General features: G+C 40.8%; 4 protein-coding genes across 8 annotated transcripts in view; 2 read left to right on the forward strand and 2 right to left on the reverse strand.

Moving 5' to 3' along the window:
• LOC127524512 (GTPase IMAP family member 7-like) overlaps nt 1-2,025 on the reverse strand; it is a 55,917-nt gene extending 53,892 nt beyond the window's left edge. For 2 of the 3 annotated variants that reach the window (XM_051916057.1, XM_051916058.1), the window contains exons 1-2: nt 1,132-2,025; nt 566-603 (exon numbers count right to left, since the gene is read on the reverse strand). In XM_051916057.1, the coding sequence (XP_051772017.1) occupies nt 566-578 (13 nt within the window). In that variant the 5' untranslated portion in view covers nt 579-603; nt 1,132-2,025. The remainder of the gene's footprint in view (nt 1-565; nt 604-1,131) is intronic. The other variant, XM_051916056.1, reaches the window with a different exon arrangement.
• A 1,103-nt stretch (nt 2,026-3,128) lies between these two features.
• LOC127524523 (ubiquitin-40S ribosomal protein S27a) lies at nt 3,129-5,488 on the forward strand. Of its 2 annotated transcripts, none has more exons than XM_051916081.1 (6): nt 3,129-3,207; nt 3,302-3,370; nt 4,361-4,415; nt 4,716-4,801; nt 5,092-5,223; nt 5,316-5,488. In XM_051916081.1, the coding sequence occupies exons 2-6, from the start codon at nt 3,323-3,325 to the stop codon at nt 5,463-5,465; spliced, it is 471 nt and encodes a 156-aa protein (XP_051772041.1). In that variant the 5' UTR covers nt 3,129-3,207; nt 3,302-3,322; the 3' UTR covers nt 5,466-5,488. The 2 variants fall into 2 exon arrangements, with proteins under 2 accessions (XP_051772041.1, XP_051772042.1); XM_051916082.1 differs by having other exon boundaries at nt 3,139-3,207; nt 3,306-3,370.
• A 543-nt stretch (nt 5,489-6,031) lies between these two features.
• Nucleotides 6,032-7,953, forward strand: prorsd1 (prolyl-tRNA synthetase domain containing 1). Of its 2 annotated transcripts, XM_051916079.1 has the most exons (3): nt 6,032-6,128; nt 6,244-6,494; nt 7,058-7,953. In XM_051916079.1, exons 2-3 carry the CDS (start codon nt 6,414-6,416, stop codon nt 7,484-7,486), a joined length of 510 nt encoding a protein of 169 aa, XP_051772039.1. In that variant the 5' UTR covers nt 6,032-6,128; nt 6,244-6,413; the 3' UTR covers nt 7,487-7,953. The 2 variants fall into 2 exon arrangements, with proteins under 2 accessions (XP_051772039.1, XP_051772040.1); XM_051916080.1 differs by lacking the exon at nt 6,032-6,128 and having other exon boundaries at nt 6,180-6,494.
• A 503-nt stretch (nt 7,954-8,456) lies between these two features.
• Nucleotides 8,457-27,090, reverse strand: part of ccdc88ab (coiled-coil domain containing 88Ab) — a 51,136-nt gene continuing 32,502 nt past the window's right edge. Inside the window, 9 exon segments of the mRNA XM_051916034.1 lie at nt 8,457-9,218; nt 14,231-14,301; nt 15,291-15,693; nt 18,764-18,936; nt 19,542-19,610; nt 21,226-21,399; nt 21,997-22,074; nt 22,476-22,517; nt 24,172-24,374. Of these exon segments, the coding sequence (XP_051771994.1) occupies nt 14,240-14,301; nt 15,291-15,693; nt 18,764-18,936; nt 19,542-19,610; nt 21,226-21,399; nt 21,997-22,074; nt 22,476-22,517; nt 24,172-24,374 (1,204 nt within the window). The 3' untranslated portion in view covers nt 8,457-9,218; nt 14,231-14,239.

Consider the following 27,090-nt stretch of genomic DNA (forward strand, 5'->3'; position numbering starts at 1 on the left):
ACAGAGACATCCTTGATGAAAACCTGCTTCAGAGCGCTCTGGACCTCAGACTGGAGCGACGGTTCATCTTCCAACAGGACAACGACCCTAAGCACACAGCCAATATAACAAAGGAGTGGCTACAGGACAACTCTGTGAATGTCCTTGAGTGGCCCAGACAGAGCCCAGATTGAACATCTCTGGAGAGATCTGAAAATGGCTGTGCACCGACGCTCCCCATCCAAGCTGATGGAGCTTGAGAGGTCCTGCAAAGACGAATGGGAGAAACTGCCCAAAAATAGGTGTGCCAAGCTTGTAGCATCATACTCAAAAAGACTTGAGGCTTTAATTCATGCCAAAGTATTGAGCAAAGGCTGTGAATACTGTTTTTTTTTTTAATAAATTTGCAAAGATTTCAAACAAACTTCTTTCACGTTGTCATTATGTTTGTAGAATTTTGAGGAAAATAATGAATTTAATCCATTTTGGAATAAGGCTGTAACAACAAAATGTGGAAAAAGTGAAGCGCTGTGAATACTTTCCGGATGCACTGTAAATGTGACATTGTGCAACAATTATAACTTACAGATACATCCCATGATCCTTGTCTGCTGATGTCAGTCTCTGTATACAGGAAAATGATATTCAGGTTAGTCTTGACATAATCATTTGTGATGTTTCTCCAAACACCAAATTATTTGCTTCAATGACTGTACATCACACACATACAGCAGAGGGACATTTGTCTGCTTTTAAAACGCCATAAGACATTGTGTTTGTCATGGTGAAAGAGGAAACATTTTCACTTTCGCTTTTGAATTAGCGGTAATTAGGGAGCGGCACTTGCTTGAATGATGGGTTCATTATTTCTCTTAATTAAAACCACAACAACAACAACACAGTACAATGACAAACTCACTCAGCCTATATGAAGCAGAGCTTTTATTAACAGAACGAATAAGCAGAGCATACACATGCTGATCAATCACATCTGATCCTGATCTGTGCTGAGACTCTCGTTCGGCTCACGACGCATTCAGTTTTCAATAGTGTCTGTTCTCTAACTGAACCACATGATTTTATTACTATTAAAAAAAAATAATAATAAAAAATTAAAAAAAAAACCAAGGGTGTAAAAGGCAAAGTACTCACATAGGTGTTTTATCTACTTTTCTTTGTTTCTTCAAATAAAGTCAAGACAGAATGTGGAGAGGATGCTGATGGATAGTCACTTTTACGTCTAATCTATTCAATGTCTTTTGACCCCAAATGACGCATGCTGAAATTAAATATATACCTTTCATCTAAATGGCATGAGACTTGATGTCATGGTTGACACTTGCTAGCTCTACAAACAAAAAATAAATAAATTGGAATGATATCTGGTTGTATGTTAGCGTGAAAAAAAGTCCGGAAACCCCACATTGAAATGAATGAGGAAATGAAAAAACAAAAACAAAAAAAACGATCTGACATTTTTGTCAAAATTGAGTTATTCACATATTCATATTCTAACTTATTTACGTGGTGTGATGTTTCTTTTTTTAAGTTGTGTACATTTTGGGACTTTTTTTTATTTATTTTTAAACAAAAGTTTCTATCTACAATGTCAAACTCAAACTTGGCTCTATAAGGTGTCATCAGCACTTCGAATGCACACACGAGGACCAATCAGGATCAGCGTTCTTTGTCATGTCGCCGGACTGCTCCGTCACAGCTGGAAATAATAGAGCAGAAAACACGAAATCAGTGAAGATTAAACAGTTCCACGCAACGCGATGTTTATTAGAAACCTCGTGATTATTTTATGATCTTGTCAATGACAGCAGCCCAAATTCCAGGGAATTTCAGTGTTTTTGTGTGTGTTTTGCTCAGGCGTTATTTTCAGTTAGACACCACGTTAGCCAGCAGAGCTATTAAGAGGATCGGTCCGGGTTTTGTAGTCTATTTGCTTATTTCCAGTCACGGTGAAATATTTTTAATTATATATAGTCAGTGAAACATTTTTCAATGTTTATTAAACTTTGTTAAACACCTTTGCTGAAACATTGTCTGTTTTCTTGCAGTTTTTTAGTCTTAAAATGTCTTAATATTAAGCCTTAAAGGTCAAATACTCAATTTAATTGATGGGGTCTTAATTACAACAATAAACGTTATCATGTTATTTCAGAAATACTGATGTCTAGAGAGAAAGCCATTTCACCTGTCCCACTTTCAGTGGAATAAAGTCCTGCTCAGATGTGTTACAGAAGCTGCTTTCTGTCTAAACAAGAGGAAAATTACACTTAAATGGTTCCTGCAATAATGTGTTAAATCACCCATCATATTCCTACCTAAATTTAACATCTACACTGGACAAAAGATTTAGCACTGCCTTTTATGCTTAACTTGAACAAGAAAAAAATATTCATTTAGAATATAAAATAAATGTCATAAAAACCATTAAACTGAACCTTCTCATGCATGTCAACACATTGTTACAACTAATTTTGTGTTTTAAAACAAATTATAAGTAAACTGTTTGTGTTTCTTGAAAATTATTGCTTCAAGTAATGTATAATTCCAAGCGAAAAGTGATTTTTTAGAATTAGAAGGTTCTATCTGCATTTGACCCGTTCCAAAAATCCGTCTGCATGAGTCATTGATGCTTTAATTTGATCAATAAGTATGTAATCCTCATTCATACAGCAGTCTTTATGACGGGTGATTTGAGACAGAGCCCGTCAGAGCTGGCGCTAACCCTTCAGGTCCAGTAATCACAAACGGCTGTGATTAGGTCCACCCCGACAGCGCTGACAAAAGTAACGAATATCACGTGACAGCGGTACTGGGGCAGTTAGCTGTCCGAAACATCAATTTATTTATGAATAATGGCACTATAAACATCATTAGACCTACAGTTAAACAAGAAAATGATTAATCATCGTATCTGACTAATTTGAGAGAACTTTTGTGCGGCTCGTAACAGACTGCTGATTTACATTATTATGACGGTCACAAGCAAAAATGAAAAATATATTGAGCAGGAAAAAATATTTTGGATGATAAAAAAACTATATATTTTATGCATTATATTTTCCAAAGCCAAGTAATCCTATTTTTTGCAAAAGGATTAGCTGGGGAATGTTTTTGATCAGGCGCTGAATAGGACCGCGCGCTCCCGCGCTGAAGACCCGCGCACGCGCACAGCAGCTCCTCTCCTCACGTTTCGCCATTAGCGCCTCTGCGGTGAGTGAACGCTCCTCTACAAGAATAGAATATAACTACACAAGCTACACATGACACACGTTAACACACAGGTTAAAGCTGTTGTTTATGTCAGGCAGGTGCACGCGACGCCAAAATGCAGATTTTCGTGAAAACGCTGACGGGTAAAACCATCACACTCGAGGTGAGTGTAGCGAGTGCAGTGTCTCATCACAGACAGCACTGCACGAGCGATGATCACACACACTCATGACCACAGCTGAGACTGCAGCGGTGTCCAGCGAATAAATCCAGCGGATCTGCTGAATGTTCCTCTGGAAGCAGTGTTAGATACAGTGATCTGCAGTGAAGACTGACTGAGACAAGCAAGAAAAGCCCAAACCACTTATCAGTTAAAAACCGAGATAAAGCTTGGATTGTGTGCGTTACACGGTCCGGGCCGAATTAATTATGAAAAAAAAAAAGAGTGAGTAACAAAGACTTAGTAACGCGAAATCGGAGAACAAACCGGTGTGACGTCATGCCGAACTAAATCAGGTCAACACAGAGTTTGTTTCTGGAGTTTGCGTCAGCTGACCACAGTGATGTTTCTGGAAACGCCTTTGAACTGCCATTGGTCCGTGTGATGTAAACTTTCTGGAACGCTTCTCCGATATTAAGCTGTTGTCTGATCGTAACCCTTCTGTCTAAAGTTATATTCCCCGGCCCTTTATCTCTCTTGTGTTTTCTCTGCCATCTCTCTCTTTCTGTAGTCATTCTGCTAATGTCTGAGCTCTTGCTCCTCCCCCATCATGAGTGGACACGCCCCTTACTGCTGATTGGCTACAAGTGTGTTGTGGTGCTCGGTCTGATCCACAGCATTTTTCAATAATCGCTTACTGCACCTTTAGTCAAATAAACTGCAAAGTTTAGAATCAAATCTAAAATAAAATCTATGCATATATTGAATCAAAATTCAATTCCAAATTGAGAACTGATTTTTAATTGAAGCGTGACCCAGAGAATCGATTTGAACTGTTTTACATAATCATCTACATGTGGGCGGAGTCATGATGTTCGTTAATCTCTAATCGAAGAAGAAAATAACTTTTCTGTGAGTTTATCGGGGCCTAGAGTGAGTTTATTTCAGACAGTCATGGTGTTCCTGCTGTGATCTTCCCATAATTCCCTGCAGGTCGAGCCGTCAGATACTATTGAGAATGTCAAGGCAAAGATCCAGGACAAAGAAGGTGACGTACAATAAACTTTGACAGGATTTGTCTGAATGTGTGAGTGTGTCCTCTGTGCTGAGTGAGTGTGTGTGTGTGTGTGTGTGAGAGTGTGTGTCCTCTGCTGTGTGTGAGTGTGTGAGAGAGAGAGAGAGCGAGTGTGTGTGTGTGTGTCCTCTGTTTTAAGTGTGTGTGTATCCTCTGTTTTAAGTGTGTGTGTAAATGTGAGTGTGTCCTCTGTGCTGAGTGAGTGAGTGTGAGTGAGTGTGTGTGTGAGAGAGAGTGTGTGTCCTCTGTTCTAAGTGTGTGTGTGTGTTGCAGGGATTCCTCCGGACCAGCAGAGGCTGATCTTCGCAGGGAAGCAGCTGGAGGACGGGCGCACACTGTCAGACTACAACATCCAGAAGGTACGAGAGTCGCTTCACGTCTCTGAAGAAAACTGCTGATCCACGAATGAACAAACCTGTGGTTGACCGATTTATGGCCAAGAATCTGACGTTCTCAACACACTGTCAAAATAAAAGTCTCACTTATAATTAATGTGATAATTAATAACAGATAATTAAAAAAAATTATATATCAGCCAACCACTAATACTTTATTAATATGTAAGTGAAAAATCTGCATCAGTGGACAGACGTGTGTGTGTGTGTGTGTGTGTGTGTGTGTGTGTGTGTGTGTGTGTGCATGCGCGCAGGAGTCCACTCTGCACCTGGTGCTCCGGCTGCGCGGCGGAGCCAAGAAGAGGAAGAAGAAGTCCTACACCACCCCGAAGAAGAACAAGCACAAGAGGAAGAAGGTGAAGCTGGCCGTACTCAAGTACTACAAGGTGAACACACACACACACACACACACACGCACGCACATGTCTCTCTGACGCGTCTCCTGCTGTGTGAGACTCTAACGCTGCTGACGCCGCAGGTGGACGAGAACGGGAAGATCCACCGTCTGCGGCGCGAGTGTCCGGCGGACGAGTGCGGCGCTGGAGTCTTCATGGCCAGTCACTTCGACAGGCATTACTGCGGGAAGTGCTGCCTGACCTACTGCTTCAACAAACCTGAGGATAAATAATCAATAAAACACACAAATCAGCACTTCTTTCTGAGCGCTCTTCTTTCAGGGTGTTTTTTTTTTTGTCTTTTTCTAAATGTTCTGACTTTTTTGGATAAGGTTGTTTTTGAATTAGTTTACACAGATTGATACGGTGTGAATCAGTGTGAGTGTCTGAGGTGAACGTTTGCAATGCGTAAAGTATAAATAGTCTTAAAGTCATCATGAAAGTTAAGTTGCGCTGGTCTTTTATTTTCTATTGTGCTCTATATCTGAGTGAAACGCTTCAGGAACAAGAACAAATGTTGGGCGCCCTCGTCATCAGAGAAGAGAAGAGATGCTGCAAAAGGGAGGAGAAGATACTCTGATTCAAGTTTACCAGGAACATGAATTTAACACAATATGCACCGATGAATCATTTAGAATAAACACTGCAATATTCCACAAAAAAATCCATTTTGATTTCACGGTGAGTTTGAGTATTTAATGTAAAATAAGTATTAACATTTGTTTATTTTCAGAACATTTAATAAAGGATAAAGGTGGCAAACAGTAAAGTGAGCACGTATGGCTGTTTCTGATGTGTTTGTAAGCCTGCAGTAGCGCGAGCAGTGTGAGTCTGACTGACAGCCAGCAGGTGTCGCTGTTCGACAACAGCCTTGAAACCGGAAGCAGTCCGCTGTGGTGTGTGGGAAAATAATCGATTTCTTTAGCTTGAACAGTTCCTCCTTTTCATAACGATTGCTTTATTTTAGTTATTTTTTTAAAACATAGTTTTAATATGAACGGTTTTTCCTAGGCTATCTTTACTGGAATTAATGTTGACGAACAACTCAATGTTCCTTTACTCAACGCCGGTGGCTACTAACCAATCACAGTAGTTTGGTGTGAGGCTGGACCAATCACAGCCCTTGTGTGCTGTAAACCATATAAACATTCTGTTCATGAGTTGAATCTGTTAAAGTCGCGATGGCGTCTGATCTGAGGAAACAACTGGAAGAGTTTCTCAAGCGTCTGAACATTGACACGATCTGCATCGATCATCCAGAGGTGAGACAACGATGAATTATAACGATGCTCGCGATTCACGGAAGTGTTTTTAATGACACGTGTGAGGTGGCGAATATCGAAGACCATTCCCGCCACATAGGTGAAAAAAATCATGCTTTTGTAAATCATAATCGACATAATTCGAAATTATGACATACTAAGTCATATTTATTAGATGAAAAGTCACAATTATGAAATAAAAATCCGAAAATATGGCATACTAAGTCAATTGACATAAAAAGTCGAATTTATTACTTAAAAGGTCATAATTATGACAGAGAACTTCATAATTTAGATTTTTTACGTCATAATTTCGATATGTTTAATGTATTAATCATAAATATGAATTAATATGTCATAATTTCAACTTTTCTCATAATTATGTGATCATTTGGAGTTTATCACATTTCTGGTATGTCATAATTTTGACTTTTGTCATAAGTATGATTTATGAACTGTATTATTGCACAAGCTGTAATCTGATAAGCGTGACTGTAAGGCCTGATGATATAAACATTGATCTTCTGTGAAGCTGCTCTGAATCTGTTGTGTTGTTGCTGCAGGTGTTCACGGTGGAGGAGATGATGCCTCATGTGGCTCATCTGAGCGGCGCGGTCACTAAAAACCTCTTCCTGAAAGACAAGAAGAAGAAGAGCCTGTGGCTGCTGTCCGTCCGGCACGACCGGCAGCTGGACCTCAGCGACGTGTCCAAGCGCCTGGGCCTCGGCGGAGGAAACCTGCGTCTGGCGGACGAGGCGCTGCTGCTGGAGAAGCTGCAGGTGCGTCAGGGCTGCGTGACGGCGCTCGCGCTCTTCTGCGACACGGACCAGAGCGTGAAGGTGGTGCTGGACCGCGATCTGACCCACGGCGGACACGAGCGCGTCTATTTCCACCCCATGACCAACAGCGCCACCATGGGACTCAAACCAGACGACCTGCTGCGCTTCCTGAAGGAGACCAAACACGAGCCAGTCGTCCTGAGCTTCGACTGATCCCATCAGCTCCAGTGTCACTGACATGTGACACGTTACTGTTAGTCGTTGCTCTTTAACTGGCAGCTCAGATGTGTCACTGCCTTCAGACTCATGTTTACATCTTCAAACACCTGTCACATGTCAAACTTTACTGTATGACCTGCAGTACAGTTTTTATGAAACATCTCTCAATATTAAGGTCACTTTTCCAAAACTTCACAGTTCTTCTCACCAACTTTCACCCTAGCAGCAGTTCATTTCACATTCAAAATGCACTAAAACTACCAAAACACTTCATACAGAGTCAAATCAACTCATTCTTCCAAAGGTTTCACCCAACAAACACTTTATAAAACACTGATCCAAAAAACAGCCTTTGTACAGTGTTTTCTTTTGTAAAAATGCCTTCACAAACCATGAATGACTCTCTGCTGTTACATTTCGTCCATGTTTACATTACAGTAATAAATTATTCTTAAGTTTCATCTTTTGTATATATTGTGATGAAATTAAAGACTAACGCTTGTGTAGGTGTTCAGCTGCATCTAATTGTTTTGATAGTATTTCATTTTTTAAAGTGGAATATATTTTTATATGGTATTACTATAGAAATGTAGAAACTTTCGGTCTTATTCAGTTTTGTATCATGTCAGGTTCAGAACTGAGGTTTATCAGTTTTGACGGGAGTGTGGAAGTGTGCAGATTGGCCTGCAGGTTCATCGAGGAGCTCTGATGTTGTTTGACAGATGTCGTCATTGAATGTATTTTGTGCCACAGCAGTGATGAACGATCCTCAGTTTATCCCACACAGACTGATGCTGTGATCCTACCAATGTAAACAACTGTAAATCACCGACATCAAGGTCTCTGTTTTATCACACAAACTCATCTTCGGTTTGTCATATTCTCGTCTTTCTGTTTGTAAATGTGTGATGATCATCAGCCAGAGGCCGAGCTCACGGTGGAGGATGAAAGAATCAGCCGTCAGTAAGTTTATCACATCAAATTACTTTATGAAAAGAGGAATGAAGCAGAATGAGACGTTCACACAGGAATAACACGGCTGTCCTTGCTTTCTCTTGTGGCACCTACACACACTCATGCACTCACACACACGCTCATACATATACTCACAAACACACTCGTATACAAACACTAACATACATTCATATACTCGGTCGCATACACTCATACTCACACATAAAAACTCACATACTCACACACTCATACATTCTCACTCAAATACTCACACTTACAAATTCACACTCGCATACATTCATATACTCAGTCACAAACATTCACTCATACTCACAAATACACATACTAAGACTCACACAAATGCTCATACTCACAAACACACTCACATACTCACACTTGTACTCGCTCACATACTCGCACTACTCATACTCACACTTACTCACATACACACTCATACACACACACTCTCACACTGTCTTTATTTTTTTTGGTGTTTTGAAAGGTTTTCCTCTCAGTCCTTCTGTGTTTGCAGTGATTCAGCTCCACGTGAGTCGGTGTTCGATGATCTCGTGACGTTCGGTCCGTGTGAAGTTCAGCAGCAGCCGTGTGTTAAAACACACTCGTTCAGGAATCCTTTTGGGTCCTTGATTCAAGGAAAAAGAAGGACATTTCTTTATTTTCATTTCTGAGGGGTCCATGATTAAAAAAGAGTGAGAAACAGGAGGTGTTTCTCACGGCAGGAGAATTGTGCCAGTCTTCAGACGGTGTTTCTCTGTGATGGAAAATAAGAGATAAAGACAGATGAGCGACACGAGAAAGAGCTTCGTTCTGCTGCTCATCGTCGGGAAACGCTGCCGTTTGTTCATGTGACGCACAAGAACTTACATGTGATTTTACACACTGGTTTGTCAGCACCTTTACTGTGAACTGTTGGAGCATTTGTCTTAAGTTTGTTTTTCACTCTGCTGCAACCTTTCCAAACAATATTTAATGTCATTTCTGTGTGATAATCTTACATAAACAGTATAACATTACTGTTTATACAAAACTGATATATTTTTATTTTTTTTGCTATGAAAGTTCTTTTTGGTCATGATGCTAGAAAAGCCACATCAGATGGGCTCCATCATTAGATCAGCGTGAAAGCTCACACACGAGCGTCACACGTGACCTCCAGCACACGTGATCTAAAGCTTCAATCGGCCCATCAGCAGATAATCAGGATCTTACTGTTGTGTGTCTCAGTTTATATCATTTATGAGTTTATGATATATAACTAATGTGCACAATCCATCCCAACAGTCAGAAAAAAACAAATACAATTTGCAGACATATTTTTTTGTATTTTTTTTAGTGTAGGTGATTTATATTTTCATAGAAGCTTAGCTGTTTAAGAGTGTCTTCTTTTCCATGTGTTTGCTGAGATCGGTCAGATGAAGCTTGACCACGTCCTCAGACAAATGAAAACATTTGAAAAATAACTTATGATATCCTGATTTTTAGAGGCGATCTTTAAACATTTTTATAGGTTATAGAATTGTATAAACTGAAATCACTGCCTGTGCAGTTTTTCTTCTGAAATGCATGATTTGTCTTTGTCCTGGAAATCAGCGGTTCCCAATCACGTTCCTGGAGGCCCCCAAACACTGCACATTTTCCATGTGTCCTTTGTCTGACAGACCCATTTCTAGTCTTGGAGTCTCTGCTGATGAGCTGATGATCTGATTCAGGTGTGCTTGATCAAAGAGACATGGAAAATGTGCAGTGTTGGGGGGCCTCCAGGAATGTGGTTGGGAACCGCTGCTGTAAATCAACTGACGCCATCAGCGTCTTTAACCACCTTCTTCTTCAAGTTTCTCATACAGTCTATATCATAATTGCAATAAATTTAATGCGTGTGTTTGAGCTGTGTTGTTGTGTTTGTCTGTCCGTCTGAAGCATTAATGGCTTACTCCTGGATTATGCGGTATGTCCATTGGTATATGACTCATTTCAATCAAATTTTATTTTCACATTTTCTGGAAGAAATTCGAATTGTACAGTAATGCAAAGCTCACTTCCACAATATGGGATTAATAGGAATTTATTTATCCTAAATCTTAAGAAAAATTTAACCATTCAGAATAAAACAGGATAAACACTGCTATTTTGTGAAGTTTTGTTTAGGGATAGTATCATTTAGTATGTTATTGAGCAACAAGAAATACACATATAAAAAATAAATGAAATATCGAAAAAGTTCGTTACGGTTCAACTCATATTTAAAAAACCGTGATCTTGGTTAATTGAGCAACAAACTTTTGCTCATGTTTAATTTTTTATTTTTAGTTTTTTTAGTTTATAAAGGCCCTTCTAGGGACGAGTGTTGCAAATTAGTCTTCGCTATAAGCACTGTGATACTTGCATTGGACGGCTGTTGTTTCAGTTTTATCTAGGTACGTTGTATCTGTCCCTATTCAGGTAAACCATAAATTATTTTCAGGGAAACGCTCCATACTGAGCTAAACATCACTGAGACTCGCTGTCTGAACACGAAAGCAGATATTAAAGGAAGACACACAAAACTTCAGAGATCCGCCAGTAGTTTTTGCTTGTGACAGCGAGGGAAAGCACCTCGTTTCACATTTCTTTTACATGATAATCAAAAAAAAGTTTTTTTTTTTTGTTTTTTTTTACTTTTTCTTTTACATTTTTTAATGAGTGGGAACTGTAAATTCAGCCTATGGCATTAGAGCAGACAGAAAACAGGTAAAATCTACCGGGAACGGGACTGAAACTATGGAAACTACTTCACACCCCTGCCGGGACACGTTTCATCAGGAATTACACAGAAGACATGGCGTCAATCAAAATATTACCGATCTAGACCAAGCAGAAACTGGATTAATGGGGACATTCACTCAGACCTCTGCTTTTAATCGCAGAACCACAGAGGAGTAGAAAAAAAACCTCCACAAAACCTTCAAAGCTGCAACGCAATGGAAGCGAAGCAGCCACTGGATCATCAGAGTCTCCCGCTTTTACCCTCACGTCACGACAGTCCTGAACTCCAGTATCACCTGAAAATGATCATTCTGTCACCTTACACAGGTCGACCCAAAGCTCCCCGCTGCAAAAACCCAGCATAAACCAACATTAATGCCATGTTGGTCCAGGCTGGTTTATGCTGGTGGACCAGCATTTTCATATGAAATTCTGGATAAAGTGATGAAAAAGTCAATCTGACAAAATGTGAATCAGTTTATTCAAGAGTAAATAAACATCAGTAGTATGTAACTACAATTTTGTACTTCTGTTGCATCAAGTCCAAAATTAAAAGTTGCTGTTTTTTAAAAAAACTTTCAAGCACATTTGGGAACTTCAATTTGTCCAGCCGACAGCCACTGACCCAGAGACAGTTGCAAACTTAGTAAAATGAATAAATGTAAAGAGGCTCATAGTAAAAAGAATGTCACTGCCATCAAGAGCCTGACAGACGATAGTGACGACATGCACTTTTCAACCATGCTGAAAGTGAAATAATTTGAGGGCCAAGAGCACCTCTAACTGGAACACTAATCACCATAATGGTGACAACAGACTTCAAAAAAAAAAAAAAAACCCAGCTTTTATTGGACCAAAAACTTCTTCACGTAATAACCTAGAATACTGTCTAACACTTGATGGCTGCTCTGTTAAGTCTTCGTCGTCAGTTAGAAACTATTTTCTTTTAGAGCTGCTGTACAGCCAAAATGAACTGTTTGCATCATTGAATTTTTTTTCCTGTTATCACTGTGAAGCTGCTTTGAAAATCTGTATTGTACAAAGCAATATATAAATAAAGGTGACTTGAAAAAGGTGGTTGTTAGGTGGCTAAATGGGACTACAGTGGTTGTCAGGAACATTAAATGTCATCTACTCACTAGTCGCTTTTACAGCCTCAGTGTGTTTATAATCACGCTCTTGCAAACTCTTATAACTGGACCTTTCAGGGAAACTGTTTTTAAACAAAGACTGAAAGAGTCGTTGGAAGCTTAGTGATGGAGACGCTGAAGTCATGTGACAGTGTAGTTCATTAATAGCCTATGTTTAGCTTTTGACTTCTGCTGATTGCGTTTACGTTTCAAAATTCATAAAAGTTGTGTTTATTTGTGAAGATTATTATGATGAAAAAACATAAGAATCATAAGCTTTTGCTAGTCACAGACCTTATTTTCTGCAATAATCCAAAAGCCAAGTGAAAAATGCTATTGGGTTTATGTCGAGGAAATCAGGATGAAGCAAACTTACGGTTTAGCCCAAAAAAAATATGTCATTACTGCAACACGCAATAAGGCGGAATAAGCCCCGCCTTCTAAATAAAAGAGCCAATCGCTGACAGTCTGTTCTGAGACGCACTTATGACTGCACGTGCACAAAATAACCTTTTTTAATGCTATTTGGGCGTAAGAAACACCATTTATGGGACAGTTCATGTCAGATTTTGTTGCTAACTTTAAATGTGTTTAACAAGCAGTTTTTGAGATTTCCTCTATTCAAGTAGATAGGACTGGTCTTGGATGCCAGAAACCCAGACTGAGCCAGGAGGACATTGATCAGAGAAGCTACCAAGAGGCCAAAGGCAACTTTGAAGAACTTACAAGGCTTTATGGCTGGGACTGGTTAGGCTGTGCATGTGATAACTACCTCACAAGCTTTACACAAAGCTGGCCTGTATGGCAGGGTGGAAAGAAAGAAGACTTTCCTGAAAAAGTGCCACACCTCAGTCTCTATGCAAAAACACACCTGGAAGACTCTGATTCCACCTGGCAAATGGTGCTACGGTCTGATGAGACCAAAATGGACCTTTTTGGACTGAACCCCAAGCGCTATGTTTAGCGAAAAGCAAACACAGCACACCACCCAAAACACACCACACCTACTGTGAGGTGTGGTGGTGGCAGCATTATGTTGTGGGGGTGTTTCTCTTCAGCAGGGATTGGGCGATTGGTCAGGATTGAAGGGAAAATGGATGCTGCCAAGTACATCCAAATTCTTAAGGGAAAACCTACATTCCTCTGCTGGATAGCTGAAGATGAGCAGATCATTCACCTTCTTTAAACATACTACCAAAAGAACAACGCAATGGCTTAAGGATAAGAAGGTGAATGTCCTTGAGTGGCCAAGTCAGAGTCCTGACTTAAATCTGATAGAAAATCTGTTAATGGACTTGAAGAGAGAAGTCCATTGCTACTCACCACAGAATTTGACTGTACTTGAGCAATTCTGCAAGGAAGAATGGGCAAATATTCCCCAATCTAGGTGTGCAAAGCTAGTACAGACATATCCAAAAAGAATAATGGCTGTAATTAAAGAAAAAGGTGGCTGTGCGAAGTATTAAATCAGTGGACTAATGACTTTTCCCAACCCTGTTATTCTAGTTTTTCAGGGTTTTTTAAAATTAATTTTCAGAACTGTTGCCTTTTTCTTTTTGTTGTTGTTGTAAGGCAAAAACTTTAAAAGGTTTATTTTGGAATGGGTTTTGATTTCAGGCTGTACGACAAACAAAGTACCTATTTCAAAGGGGTGTGATGATTTAAAGCACTGTTTAGAGTGTGTGTGTGTGTGTGTGTGTGTGTGTGTGTGTGTGTGTGTATAAAGTGTGTGTGTGTGCAGTGCAGGCTCCTGGTATTCTGAATTTATTGAAAGTTCAACAGTAACTCTTTAGGTCACAAATGGCAGTGTTTCCCGTAAATGAGCATGAAGAGAGCTGGACTGAACGGCTCAAACACAACAGGTTCACGACACACTTCTGCAGACACTCACCATGTGAATTCATGACAGACTCTGAGTGCCACCTCTTTTAGACTTCCTGTTTTCCTGTAATACTTCCACATCTGCAGAACAAAAGCAAGTCACACTTCAACTGGACATTACACAATTAATATAATGAAAAACATTATCAGGACATACAACATGCATTAAACATGATAAACAGTCGAGTTTGAGCTGTAGAGTATCGTGTGTTCGTGAGAATCTCTGGTCTATGAGCGTCTGCGACTCCCTCGAGGTTCGGCCACATGCGTGACGCGTACGACACAGATTACACGTGAACACATCCAACACAAGACGTGCTCTGGGAAACACTCATTCTGATCACAGCCTTCAGAATGGAGCGTCGGGATAAAGCCATGCACACAAACATCACAAACAAATGTCCCAGGGAAGTGTCATTTAAATAATAAAATATAAATGAACGGAGCAGTTCCTCAAGTAGCTCACAGGAGCATCATGGGACTTGTTCTACAAGCCTCATTTTCATAAATATGGAAATAGATCAACCTAGCGGTTACATGCTGCCTAAACACACCAGACAGCAGGTGAACATGAACATGGGTTAATACCACAATGATGGAAGTTCAGGTCAAACCGTTCAATGTGTTATCAGCAGAATAATCACATCATTATGATCAGTATAAAAGACATCGAACAGAAACTCATGCAGACGCAGGGATCCTGACAGCGTTCATGCAGGTGGAGCGTCACACGCAGCCGTACTCGTACCACAGCGACTGGCCGTCCTCCGACGGCACACACGCATCGGGGTCAGCCTCAGCGGGATGCTCGCGTTCGCTCCGAGGGGCTTTATGGGGAGGGCCGCTAATGTTACTAACAAGAGACGTGTTGAGCGACAGGATGGCCTGGTTTCTAGCGCCGCCCGTCACCGCCGGCTCGCAAAAGATGGAGTCGAGAAAGATGGAGTCTACGGTGAAGGAAGGACCTAGAAAGGCTTGCAGGCTGCTCAGCTCGGGCTCCTCTACGCTGCAGGGCATGCTAGCGGACTTGGGCAGGGCGTCAGGGGCCTGGGATACGGGGCCGTACTCACTGGAGGCGCTCTTGGTCCTGGAGGGCGACGGGTCGACCAGAACGGGCTGCCGGCTGTCCTTGGAGAGCAGGTCGTGGATGCTGGTCCTGCGGACGGTGCCCTCGGCGGTGGAGATGACGCTGCTGGCGCGGGGCAGACCTGATGATGAGTCCAGCCGCTCCGACACCGACACCGCCTTACTCTGGGACGAAAGGCCGGCCCGAGGTGGTGCTGAGCCCTTGGCACGTGTGCTCTCGGCCTTACGCAGGCTCGGGCGTCCCGGTTGGTTGGCTCGTGCGGCGCTAGATTCTGATGCCGGTGCCTTGCCGCTGGCCGAACGCAAGATGCCGCGGCCCTTCCCGCGCTCTTTAGACGCCTGTGGCGCGGCTCCAGACGCACGTCCCGACTGTGCTGCCAGAGCGTCCTGCGCAGGGGAAGAGAAACACGCTCACATACAGGTTTGAGCACAGGTGTCCGTTTTCATATCAACACAATTACTGCATCACTGCCATTAAAACCAGAAGATGTGATGATGTGTTTACAGTAACACTTATGATGGCAGTGCACTACCGTTCAAAAGTTTGGGGTCAGTATGATTTTTTTGACAAATATTTTTATTCAGCAAGGAATTAAATTGATCAAAAGTTACAGCAAAGCCTATTTTTTTTAAAACATTTAAAACCATATCTTGTTCGTTATGGTTATTGTCCTTGGTGTGTAAGAGCCTAAAGACATTCATAATGTTACAAAAGATATAGATTTCAAATAAATGCTGTTCTTTTAAACTTTCTATTCATCAAAGAATCCTGAGAAATAAATCTATCACGGTTTCCACAACAATCTGAAGCAGCACAACTGTTTTCAACAATTATAATAATCATAAATGTTTCTTGATCATCAAATCATCATATTAGAATGATTTCTGAAGGATCATGTGACACTGAAGACTGGAGTAATGATGCTGAAAATTCAGCTTTGATCACAGGAATAAATTACACTTTACTATATATTCACATAGAAAACAGCTGATTTAATTGGAATAATATTTCAATACATAGTTCTGTCATGAAACTCAGATGGCACAGGCTGATGGGTCTTAACACAAGCTGATGATAACTACAGCATTAACTACTGGCACAAGCTGATTGGTCCATGTCACATCTGCAGCCAATGAGCTTGTTGCTCACATTTAAATGGCTGGTTACATTCACTATAGCAGTTTGCAGTGCGTTTCAGAGTTCCTCTAAAGCCCTCCACCCTCCCCAGCTCCACCTGTATAGATCTGCTATGGGTTACTGATATATGCTATTTGTGCAGCAGCGTATCGCCGTATGCATGGCAATCAGTGTTAATTTTACAGCAAATTTTGATTAAGTTTTAGTCATAGTCTTTTGACTATAATGCCATTTAGTTTTAGTCATATTTTAGTCATCGGAAATTGCTTTAGTTTTAGTCACTAAATCTACAGTAGTTTTACCTCCGGTTTCACAGACAAGGCTTAATCTAGTCCCAGACTAAAATGCATGTTTGAGCTGTTTTAACTGAAAGCAACTTGTACTGACAGATTTTAAAATATGTCAGTGCCATTGTTTTGTCTCAAGATGCACACCAGTAATGTGTTTTCTAGGCTCGTTTATAAAAGCAACTTAATTGCCCTAATTGAACCAAGGCCTAATCATGGTTTAGTCTAAGCCCTGTCTGTGAAACCGGGCCTTAGTCGACTTAGCTAAATTGTAATGCATTAAGTAAGCATTTCTCTAACAATACACAGATCCAACACACATCTGATATCCTCCAAACTGTTTATGTTCACTTAAGACAACCAACTGTACTTTACTCACCAAAGCGGACGGTTTTTGACCGCAAAAAGACACGAAAGAGCTCAATTCAGTACTTGTCAGGGATTGACACTTATCATTAAGGTAGGCTACTAATATAGTTTTGTTTAAAATTGTGATTAGAAACTATTTTTAGTTTTTCTGCTTTCATTGTTATTTTAGTTAAAAGTTTATGTCTTTTATTTTTGCTTTTAAATGTCTATATAGTTTTTTTTAGTACATCAGGTTAAGCTAAAGCTTAGAAACTAGATGAAATAAAATAAGTTAACATTTTTTATATATTTTTTTCAGTTAACAAATGAAGATTTTTTTATGCTTTCATGTTTAGTTAACTATAATAACCGTTATACTTGTAAAATATATTGAATAATGTGTCAAATAATGTTCTTAGTCTTTCCTTCTTGTGACAGAAGATACAGTTTACTATGAATTAAATAGAAATTAAATTAAATACAGTTTATTGTGTAAACAAAATAACAATAATGACCAAGAAAAAACAATAATTATAAACCATCCCGAAATACACTGTGACTCTTATTCTGAAATGTCTGCGGTCTGCACTGTAGCAGGCTGCTCATTTAAGTTCAGATGAGGGAGATAAAATATGCATTATTACAACCGTCTAAAACATATTACCATATAAACATTGTATAGTAAACACTGTCATAATTCATCAACATTAGCTTATAAGCAATCTCTTGGCATAAATGTGCGCTATTCATTAATTGCGAAGCAGTCTGAAGTGCTGCTGTTCGAGCCTGTAGAGCGCAACAGCGTAGTGTTTCCCGCGGTTAGATCAGCACGTTACACTTCAAATGTGCGCATTTTCCACACAGGACAGCAGTCCTGACTGGATACCTTCCCAAATCGTCCCTCTCTATCATTTACTTCTCGTTTTTATTCGTTTACGAAAATTAGAGTAGGTTTTAGTCATAGTTTTAGTCATTCAAAACGCATTTTTATTTAGTCATCGTCTCGTTTTCGTCCGTGAAAAAATGACGTTGACGAAAATTATGACGAAAATTATTCGTCAACGAAATTAACACTGATGGCAGTAGCAAGTTCCTGTACTTGCTCTGCAGCAGCAGCAACAATCTACAGCAGCAGCGTAGCTGATTTATTCCGCCAAGACCAAATACATTAACATTGTCATATCCATTACCATGATGATAATCTTCCGAGAGTTGTCATGATGGACCTGTTTTTACTGTATTTTTGATCAAATGAATGCAGCCTTGGTGAGCAGAAGAGACTTCTTTCAAAACATTAAAACATCTTACTGACTCACCTTTGACCGGTAGTGTGTGTGTCCTGTAGGCTTGTGTAATCATCAGTTTGTTTTACTTTGATATGGACAGTGATTCAGAGGGTCACAGATGGACACTGCTGGGCCAATTATTTGAGCTTTTTCCAAGCTGCTCTTAATTAATGTGGTATCACTGTTTTCAGTTGAATTGAAAAAGCCAAACTGTGATGGGTTTGTTTACATGACCGTCTCTTCCTATCTGAATGTGTGGTTCTTGACCAGAGCTGAAGAAGACGACCAGTCGACAGTCTGACCGCGTGAGACTAGTGTTGTGGTTTGTAAGTGCTGTGATAGTTTAAATGTTTGTAAGCATTTGGTATACGTGTGTGGTTAGGGTTCTCATGCATCACCTCTGCCGGGTCTGTGCTCTCGATCAGGAACTGCTGCAGGGAAACCATCTCACTGCCTCCAGATTTGGCCCTGCGTTTGCCGTCCAGTGAGCTGTGCTGCGGACTGTCCAAACTCACACTGATGTCACCACTGCTCTCACTGTGAGCTCTGCTCGCACTGCCGTTCATTACGCCTGATCGCACACAAACACAGAGCGTCAGACACTCATCACAGCAGGATAACCATACTAACATATGCACTTCAAGTTACTAACAAGAAAAAGCTAGCTGTTTTAAAGCCATTTAATGAGATATAATTATAGAGTTATTACAATAACATTAAATGTATAACAACTAAGCAATTCAAATAAACAGTTAATATTATATACAGTAAATATTAATTAATCACAGCAAAGTTACAGGCACACAATTCACTATATAAATAAAACAAAATAACACATAAAAACTATAGTGATAAATGGTTTTTGTCATTGCACAATTTTTTTGTTTTGTTGTGAGCATTTCAGTCGCTGTCCTGAGCCCTAATAACTAAAACCAGGATCATAATGAAATCAAGATTTATTTTATGTAAAGATTCTATTAGAGAATATAGACGGTGTGTAAATGCAGCATTAAAGCTCTGTCCGTCTGTTGGCTCAGATCTGGAGCGGGATCAGTCAGAGCAGCGTGAGACGGCATCACACCGGCTCGACAGATGGACCGGGACAGACGCTAATGCTAGCGCAAGAGAACCTGCGGTAAGGGTTAGAGACGGATGTTGGACGGGACAGTTTCTCACCCTGAGCTCGCAGCACACTGGACTCCTCTGAGGACAACTGTGTGATGTCATCACTGGACATGGCATTACCTACAGACAACAGAGCAGAACCATGATGTCATCACAGCACAACACACAATGATCAGAAGCAGAAACAAGCGACTGAAGCATTGCTGACGCACATGTAAAATAACATTATCAAACATTAAACAGCATATAAATCAAAACTGCCTAATGTTACTGAATGAAATGTTGAACCCATGAAGAGGAAATGCCTGAAGCTTTGAGGCGGTTGATGGACTGAATCTACTCCATCTTTGTTTTGATCATTTTTCTGAATCCCTTCCGGTCGAAGTCTTTGACAAAAATGCCATTTTTTCAGCTTTTTGTTCAAAATGTTGTTTTTTTATGAAACTTACCCACATTCAAGTTCAAGTGTTGTTAAAAAAAAGAATGCATGACGCTAGAATATTTTTTGTTTGTTTGTTTAAAAGCAGAGGCTTTGTTCTTTCTTTTAACATATTGACTGTTTACATATTCATTCAACAAAATATTCTGGGGACCACAAAATTTTTGTGAAAATGATCAAAAAACAATTATTTTTTATTTTTTTTTCAAAATCACAGAGCGGGGTCAGCGCATGCTGAGGCGCACAGTGCACAGAAGTTACCAACTTTCTGCAGAGTCAATAGCTACAGACCTCCAAACTTCATGTAGCCTTCAGATTAGCTCAAGAACAGTGTGTAGAGAGCTTCATGGAATGGGTTTCCATGGCCGCGCAGCTGCATCCAAGCCTTACATCACCAAGTGCAATGCAAAGCGTCGGATGCAGTGGTGTAAAGCACACCGCCACTGGACTCTAGAGCAGTAGAGACGTGTTCTCTGGAGTGACGAATCACGCTTCTCTGTCTGGCAATCTGATGGACGAGTCTGGGTTTGGCGGTTGCCAGGAGAACGGTACTTGCCTGACTGCATTGTGCCAAGTGTAAAGTTTGGTGGAGGGGGATTATGATGTGGGGTTGTTTTTCAGGGGTTGGGCTTGGCCCCTTAGTTCCAGTGAAAGGAACTCTTAATGCTTCAGCATACCAAGACATTTTGGACAATTTCATGCTCCCAACTTTGTGGGAACAGTTTGGGGATGGCCCCTTCCTGTTCCAACATGACTGCGCTGCAGTGCACAAAGCAAGGTCCATAAAGACATGGATGAGCGAGTTTGGTGTGGAGGAACTTGACTGGCCTGCACAGAGTCCTGACCTCAACCCGATAGAACACCTCTGGGATGAATTAGAGCGGAGACTGTGAGCCAGGCCTTCTCGCCAACATCACTGCCTGACCTCACAAATGCGCTTCTAGAAGAATGGTCAAAAATGCCCACAAACACACTCCTAAACCTTGTGGAAAGCCTTCCCAGAAGAGTTGAAGCTGTTATAGTTGCAAAAGGTAGAACAACTCCATATTAAACCCTACAGATTAAGAATGGGATGTCATTAAAGTTCATGCGCACGTAAAGGCAGATGTCCAAAAACTTTTGGCAATATAGTGTATATTTATAATGACCTACCATTTAAGATATATATATGACCTTAAATTTGATAAAACCTTAACAAGACTTTTTAAGGACCCGCAGACACCCAGAATGATGTAGCAAGAGATGATATGCATTTTTATTTGACAAACATTCTTTGTATCCAGCACTGAACTCTACCTGTATCAATGTGGTGTCGAGCGTTGCGGCTGCGGCTCAGGTTGGCGTATTCGGCAGCAGCACTGGAATAGTCCATGGATCCGAACTCCTTCCCATCAGGAGCTTCCAGATGATCAGTGCTGCTGGACCACTGACCCTCGGACACCGCCATCGTCTGCAGCAGGTCATTCATGGCTGAGAAACACACACACACATACACACACTGTATTAACACACTGAAAGACTGCTGAAGCACAGTCGCATGGAGTGAAGATGAGTATGAAAACACCAGAGAAAAGAAAGAAACATGAAGAAAGTAAATGAATGAAAGTGATTCATGGAGTCACGATGCTGGAAACACTTCAGATACATCACTGGCACATGAAATGTAGACATTAACATGACTCTAAAAGTGATATAATGTTTTTAAAGCAGCGTAACATCTATTAGCACAGTCAGGTCTGATCAATGAGTCTACTAATGATCATGTGAACAGTGTTTACACTCTAATAGACTAATAATGGAAGTCTAGCAGGCAGTGCAACCAAGTGTGACACTTAAACACTGTGTTAGCAGGTCACTAACTAATTAGTGTTAAGTAACTTGTTCTTTAAATCTTCTCTGAGTTCTTTAAACATTAACTTTAATATCCATGACATCCTGTTGCCGCCACTGTATTGGTCAAAAGAGAATGAGGACAGTGCATATGTGTGAAATATCTGATGATGATAAATGATAAGAGATGGACAGTAAGAGAAGAGCATGATGGTTGTGGACTATCGGATGTCTTACACATAGAGCGGCGGTAGACGGCCTTCTCACGGTCTTTCTCCTTGGATCGGTTCCTCATGAACGGAAGCTTTTTCAGGGCTGTCACCGGACGAGGCAAAGAAACGCAACGAGCGGGAGGAGAGAACAGATGGATGTTAGCATGACAACAGTGCACCATTGCTGTCAAACTGATGCACATATGGTTAACATCCATCACAGCTGCACATCACAACACACATGTAGTGAGCGAGCAGTGAAACGTACGCCACACTGTCTGATGCCAACAGCACAACAGGGAATGATTATTAAAGGGTGCAATGTCACACATCATCACTGAGCGGCTCAAATGAACGCTGTGCTCTCACGCACAGGTGTATGAATGACACTGGAGAACGATGGCAGACGAGCGCTGAATTACAGTCACACGTACTGTTTGTATTGCACCTTTTAATAGTGATGAACACAAATGCAGAGTGTTCATGGGCTGACTGACAGCGTACCGTTAGAGGAAGCCTGCGTTTGGCTTTTCTCAGCTCTCTTCCCTTCACAAAGAAAGCAAGAAAACACAAGAGAAAGCGTCAGGCCGGAACTACGCGATCATACATCTCATATGACGTCGTGTGTGCTTCCTGTTAACATACTCTAGCTGAGATGCGAACAAACCGTGTAAATTGTGAGAGAATTTTGATTGGGTGGTTGCAAAATCACAAAGAAAATAAACAGACAAGTTTAACACAACTTTCAGTAACACTTTATAATAAGGTTTCATTTGTTTAGGTAACTACATTAGTTAAGATGAACTAACAATGAACAATACTTCTACAGCATTTATTACTCTTAGTTCATGTTAATTTCTACATTACTAATACATTTTTAAGATGAAAAGTTGTATTTGTTAACATTGGTTAATGCGCTGAAATAATGTGAAATGAACAATTGTGAACAATCAATGAACCATTGTATTTAACTAACATTAACAAAAATTAATAAATGCTAAAAAGATATATTGCTCATAGTTAGTTCATGTTTACTAATGCATTAACTAATATTAACAAATAAGAGCTTACTGTAAAGTGTTACCCAACTTTATATTGCACTGACTTCATAAATAGCTTTGGCTGAACATTTAACCATTGAAAAATTGATTAACAAATTGATTGTTTTTTAAAGTTTTGGGGACACATAAGTGAAGAAGGGGAAAAGACGGTGCATGAGCTCAAGAACTGACATTTCTCTAATTTAAACCCACACGCACCACCAACGTACTACCAGCCAGACCATGAGTCGACACACACCTCTGAGTTGAACTGGTTCTACTTAGGAAATTAGTCGAAAGAATTGGTCGGAATCAGTCAGATGACTCAGTCACTCGTTGAAGCTTTTCTCACTGCACCGGAGTATCATTGTTCTAAACCTCGATTTTAACCCTGGGTAAAGGAATGATTGACATTTGTAATTTAGAAGTGAGGTTAGCAGTGCTTTTTACCCGAGGTTATGAAGCCCTGCTCCGGAGCAGGATTAGAGCCGCTTTTGCACTGTTAACCCCGCACTGTGGTGGCAAACGTGTAGTGTGAAATGATGCGGTGTTAGAATGTTATGGCAAGATGCTTAGCAACAGGCAACCAATCCTATGCCTTATGTGTTTTGGATTGTCAAAAAAACGCTACATGCTAAAATGTCGTTTCAGAGTTTGAGGCGTAAAATGTCAAACTGTGATGGAAAACATGACAATTGGAGTGAAGAAGAGACCATTTCATTCTTACCATTATAATCCGAAAAGTCCATTCAGGAAAAAAATTGATAGTATAGTCAGCAAATTATATTATGAGGATACGCAATGCTAGAGCCTTTACGTAAACTGGTTGCATGCAGCATTCGTCCAATCAGTGACACTGACACCGCAAATATGCAAATAAGGACATTTACACAGCGTTTAGGAATTTACAGTGTGTGAAACATCAGTTTGTGAATACCCATGATTAATTGTTAACCCCGTGTTAATTATGAGCAGTGTAAAACAATGACCCCGGCTTTACGAGTTCAAGTGTGAAAAGCCCTACTGAATCTATCAGAGTGATTCCAGAGTGAAGTAACTCTCTTAACTATGTTAAAACTTTCAGACTGTAGGAAGGTCAGTCCCGTGCAGTGCTGCAAATACGGGAAGCTGCAGAGAACAGGAAGAGTGCCGATACTCACTGCCGCTGCGGTGGGTGAGCGAATCCTCCAGTGAATTGGATCCGGAGCCTATGGATGAGCTGTCCTGACTGTCTGGGTGGGGCAGCGTCAGGAAACCTTCGCTGGACTCTGAGCGGGACGGGGTCTGTGTGAGAGAGCGCATGCGCTCACGACTCTTTGGCTTGATGAGTTTCTTCATCTTCAGTGTGATCCAGTTACCCCTCCTGCAGAAACCACACACAACCCTCATCATGTGATCCATGTCCTGTAAAGCATTTCATGTAATAATTTGAAACCCCAAAACACCAGGGGTCACTTGAAAACTTGAGTATTCAGGACACCTGGAATTTCTCCAAGTTCTTCACCCTCCAACATTCAGCCAAATCACACAAGCTTGTGTGGTCAAAGTCCGGTCTGCTGCTGCCCATCCGTCATCAACAGAGATGCAGCCATTCCTCTAGTAGAAAGAGTCTCACCCCTTCAGGCAGATGTAGGCCTTTAACTGAATAAGCCAACCTAATGGTATCTGCTACCTCATGAGACAGCTGTTGCATTGATAATGCACTTGCAAAACACACAAAAAGCTGTTCATCTGAAGCTTTGTGTCTGTCCCATCTAAATGCATTCTCAATGGCATCAGTGGGCATAAACAGTGTATTCTGTTCTCCTCTGCAGAGAAAAATGACACACAGGGATTTCTACTCTTGAACAAACCAATCCCAATTGAATCACCTTAGTCAGGAACGCTCAGTTTTGGGAGGAAGACTAGCCTAGAGAAATTCTGCATGAATCTGAGACAGCGTTCACAATTCAGTGATGTGCCTCCTAGAAGCCAATGCAATGCAAATATCTTATATTTTCTATAAAAAGAAAGATGTCCACTACAGTACAGTTCACAGGTTTGTAGATTGTCACTGAACATACTAAAAATTTATAAAAAAGCAGCCCACAGAAATGTTTAAACACAACTGTTTATCTTGGCTCTTATCCTGCACTTTCTGGAGCCCATGTCTCATACGGAGGGTAAATCCCTCCTGGTGATGCATTGACATGAAAGTTTCACTCTCTGAAGGGCCTATGAGGAGCAGTTCCAGGCAGCGATGCTGTCCCAGATGGTGCTTTTTATTTCAGGGACAATTCTGAACTTCTGGCATCTGAGATGGTAAAAGTATTGCTGTGTATTAGGGATATGCCAAGATCATTCAGCAACAGACTGAGCTGCATTGCCCAAAAGCATCATAAGCTTAAGTGTACTGCAGAAATCACTGGCATCAAGTCTTTATGAGCTACTTAGGCTTACGATGCCTTTGGGAAATGCAGTTAAGTGAAGTCGACTAGTGAGAGAAAAGAATTTAGCATCCTCATGCCAGATTCTCCATCATTGTCCATGATTAGGCCTACCACTAAAATGCCATCAGCAGATTTTATCAGTTTGCATTCCCTGGGGAGTGCCAGTGTTTAGGATGAGAGAGGATGTTTCTAACTATTAGGAAATCCAGAACCCACAGGCGGAGAGAAAAACTCAGTCCTATTGTCCGGAGCTTGGAGCCAATTCTGGTGGAGATTACAGTCTTGAATGCTTACCTGTAACCAACTTACAGCAACCTAATATAATTTCCCTTCATGTGATTTAAGTGGGAGGCGTGTAGCATTGGTGTTATACCATTGTCCATAGTTCTGTTTGGATGGCAGGCAAACTGCAGTAGATCAAGTGATTTGAAGAGTAAGTAGCAAATGCAGTCTTTGAATTGTGGCTCAAAGCATTTCATAATTATAGAGTTGAGTACTAAGGGCGGTAGTTATTCCAGTAGCATACCAGTAGCTCAAACAGCAGAGCATGTTGCTATTAATGTCAAGGTCATGGGTGCAGTTCTCATGGAATCCATGAACTGAGAAAGACTAAATGCAGTATAAGTCGGTTTGGATGAAAACATCAGTTAAATGCACAAATATAAAAACATTTTTAAAGAACCACCTGTGTAAAATACCCTGCATGAATCTTTTCACTATAGAGTGTGTACCCACCGCTTCACATGGTATGCTGATAATAGTGGAAAAAACCTTAGAGAATATCTGGATGAGAACCAATAAATGAAATTACCCATTTGGGTTCCTTGTACCTTCCACTTCAGAGTTAATCAAGGACCTAATGGAAACCACTCTAGCCCTCTGAATGATAATACTTATACTCTCAGGAAACCCAATAACACTCAGACTGGCTTTTACGGGCTACACCCAGAGGACCCAACCTTGAGGGTATGGCTGCCGGCTATTTGTTGTCCAGCCTGAGCACTGCTTGATGTCTGGCATTATGGAGAGTGGTATTCCTGTTCACAACAAGCTCTTTCCCCATCTCAGCTTCAGTGACCCCTTATAAGGGGTCTCTGCAGTCACCCAGAATAAAGATCTGTGCAACACTCCAGGTGAAAGTCTGAGAGTGGACAGCATGGCCTTAGCAATGCCAAGGCATGGTGGCAGAGAACAGGCGGATCTCAAAAGAGATGACATGAGAGTTGACCTAAAGAGATCATCTCTATCCCAGGCCTTTGACCAATTTTTATGGCTTCCAGCAAACAATGGTGCAGTTTTCTTCAATCTAGTTGAATTGCTAGGATTACACTGGTCTTTGCTGTGCAAAAACTAGGCTTCATTAACACCGATGGAAAGCAAAACAGCTCTATCTGAAATCGCTCCCTATTTCCCATGTGTCATTCACTATATAGGAATAGTGAAAGAGCGAATGAGTGGTCGACATCGAACAGAGCTTTGGTCAGAGGCCAGTGGTATTATAATTTAAGAGGCAAGAACATTCTCACTCCAGAAATCATTTGATTGGACAAAATTTCTCCAGTGCATTGTGAGTTATCATTGTTTCTAGGTGTGAATTCCAGAAGAGAAAGATTGTACATTTTAAATGCATCTTCTAAAAGAAAATTTTGT

This window comes from Ctenopharyngodon idella, chromosome 13 (assembly GCF_019924925.1).
Source record: "Ctenopharyngodon idella isolate HZGC_01 chromosome 13, HZGC01, whole genome shotgun sequence".
In the NCBI taxonomy this organism is placed as follows: domain Eukaryota; kingdom Metazoa; phylum Chordata; class Actinopteri; order Cypriniformes; family Xenocyprididae; genus Ctenopharyngodon; species Ctenopharyngodon idella.

Excerpts from the sequence above, each read along its gene's own strand:
- LOC127524523 (XM_051916081.1), top strand. The coding sequence starts at position 3,323 with ATGCAGATTTTCGTGAAAACGCTGACGGGTAAAACCATCACACTCGAG. Across the intron at positions 4,802-5,091 it reads CAGACTACAACATCCAGAAG|GAGTCCACTCTGCACCTGGT; the intron begins GTACGAGAGTCG and ends GCATGCGCGCAG. Across the intron at positions 5,224-5,315 it reads CCGTACTCAAGTACTACAAG|GTGGACGAGAACGGGAAGAT; the intron begins GTGAACACACAC and ends CTGACGCCGCAG.
- prorsd1 (XM_051916079.1), top strand. The coding sequence starts at position 6,414 with ATGGCGTCTGATCTGAGGAAACAACTGGAAGAGTTTCTCAAGCGTCTG. Across the intron at positions 6,495-7,057 it reads TCTGCATCGATCATCCAGAG|GTGTTCACGGTGGAGGAGAT; the intron begins GTGAGACAACGA and ends TTGTTGCTGCAG.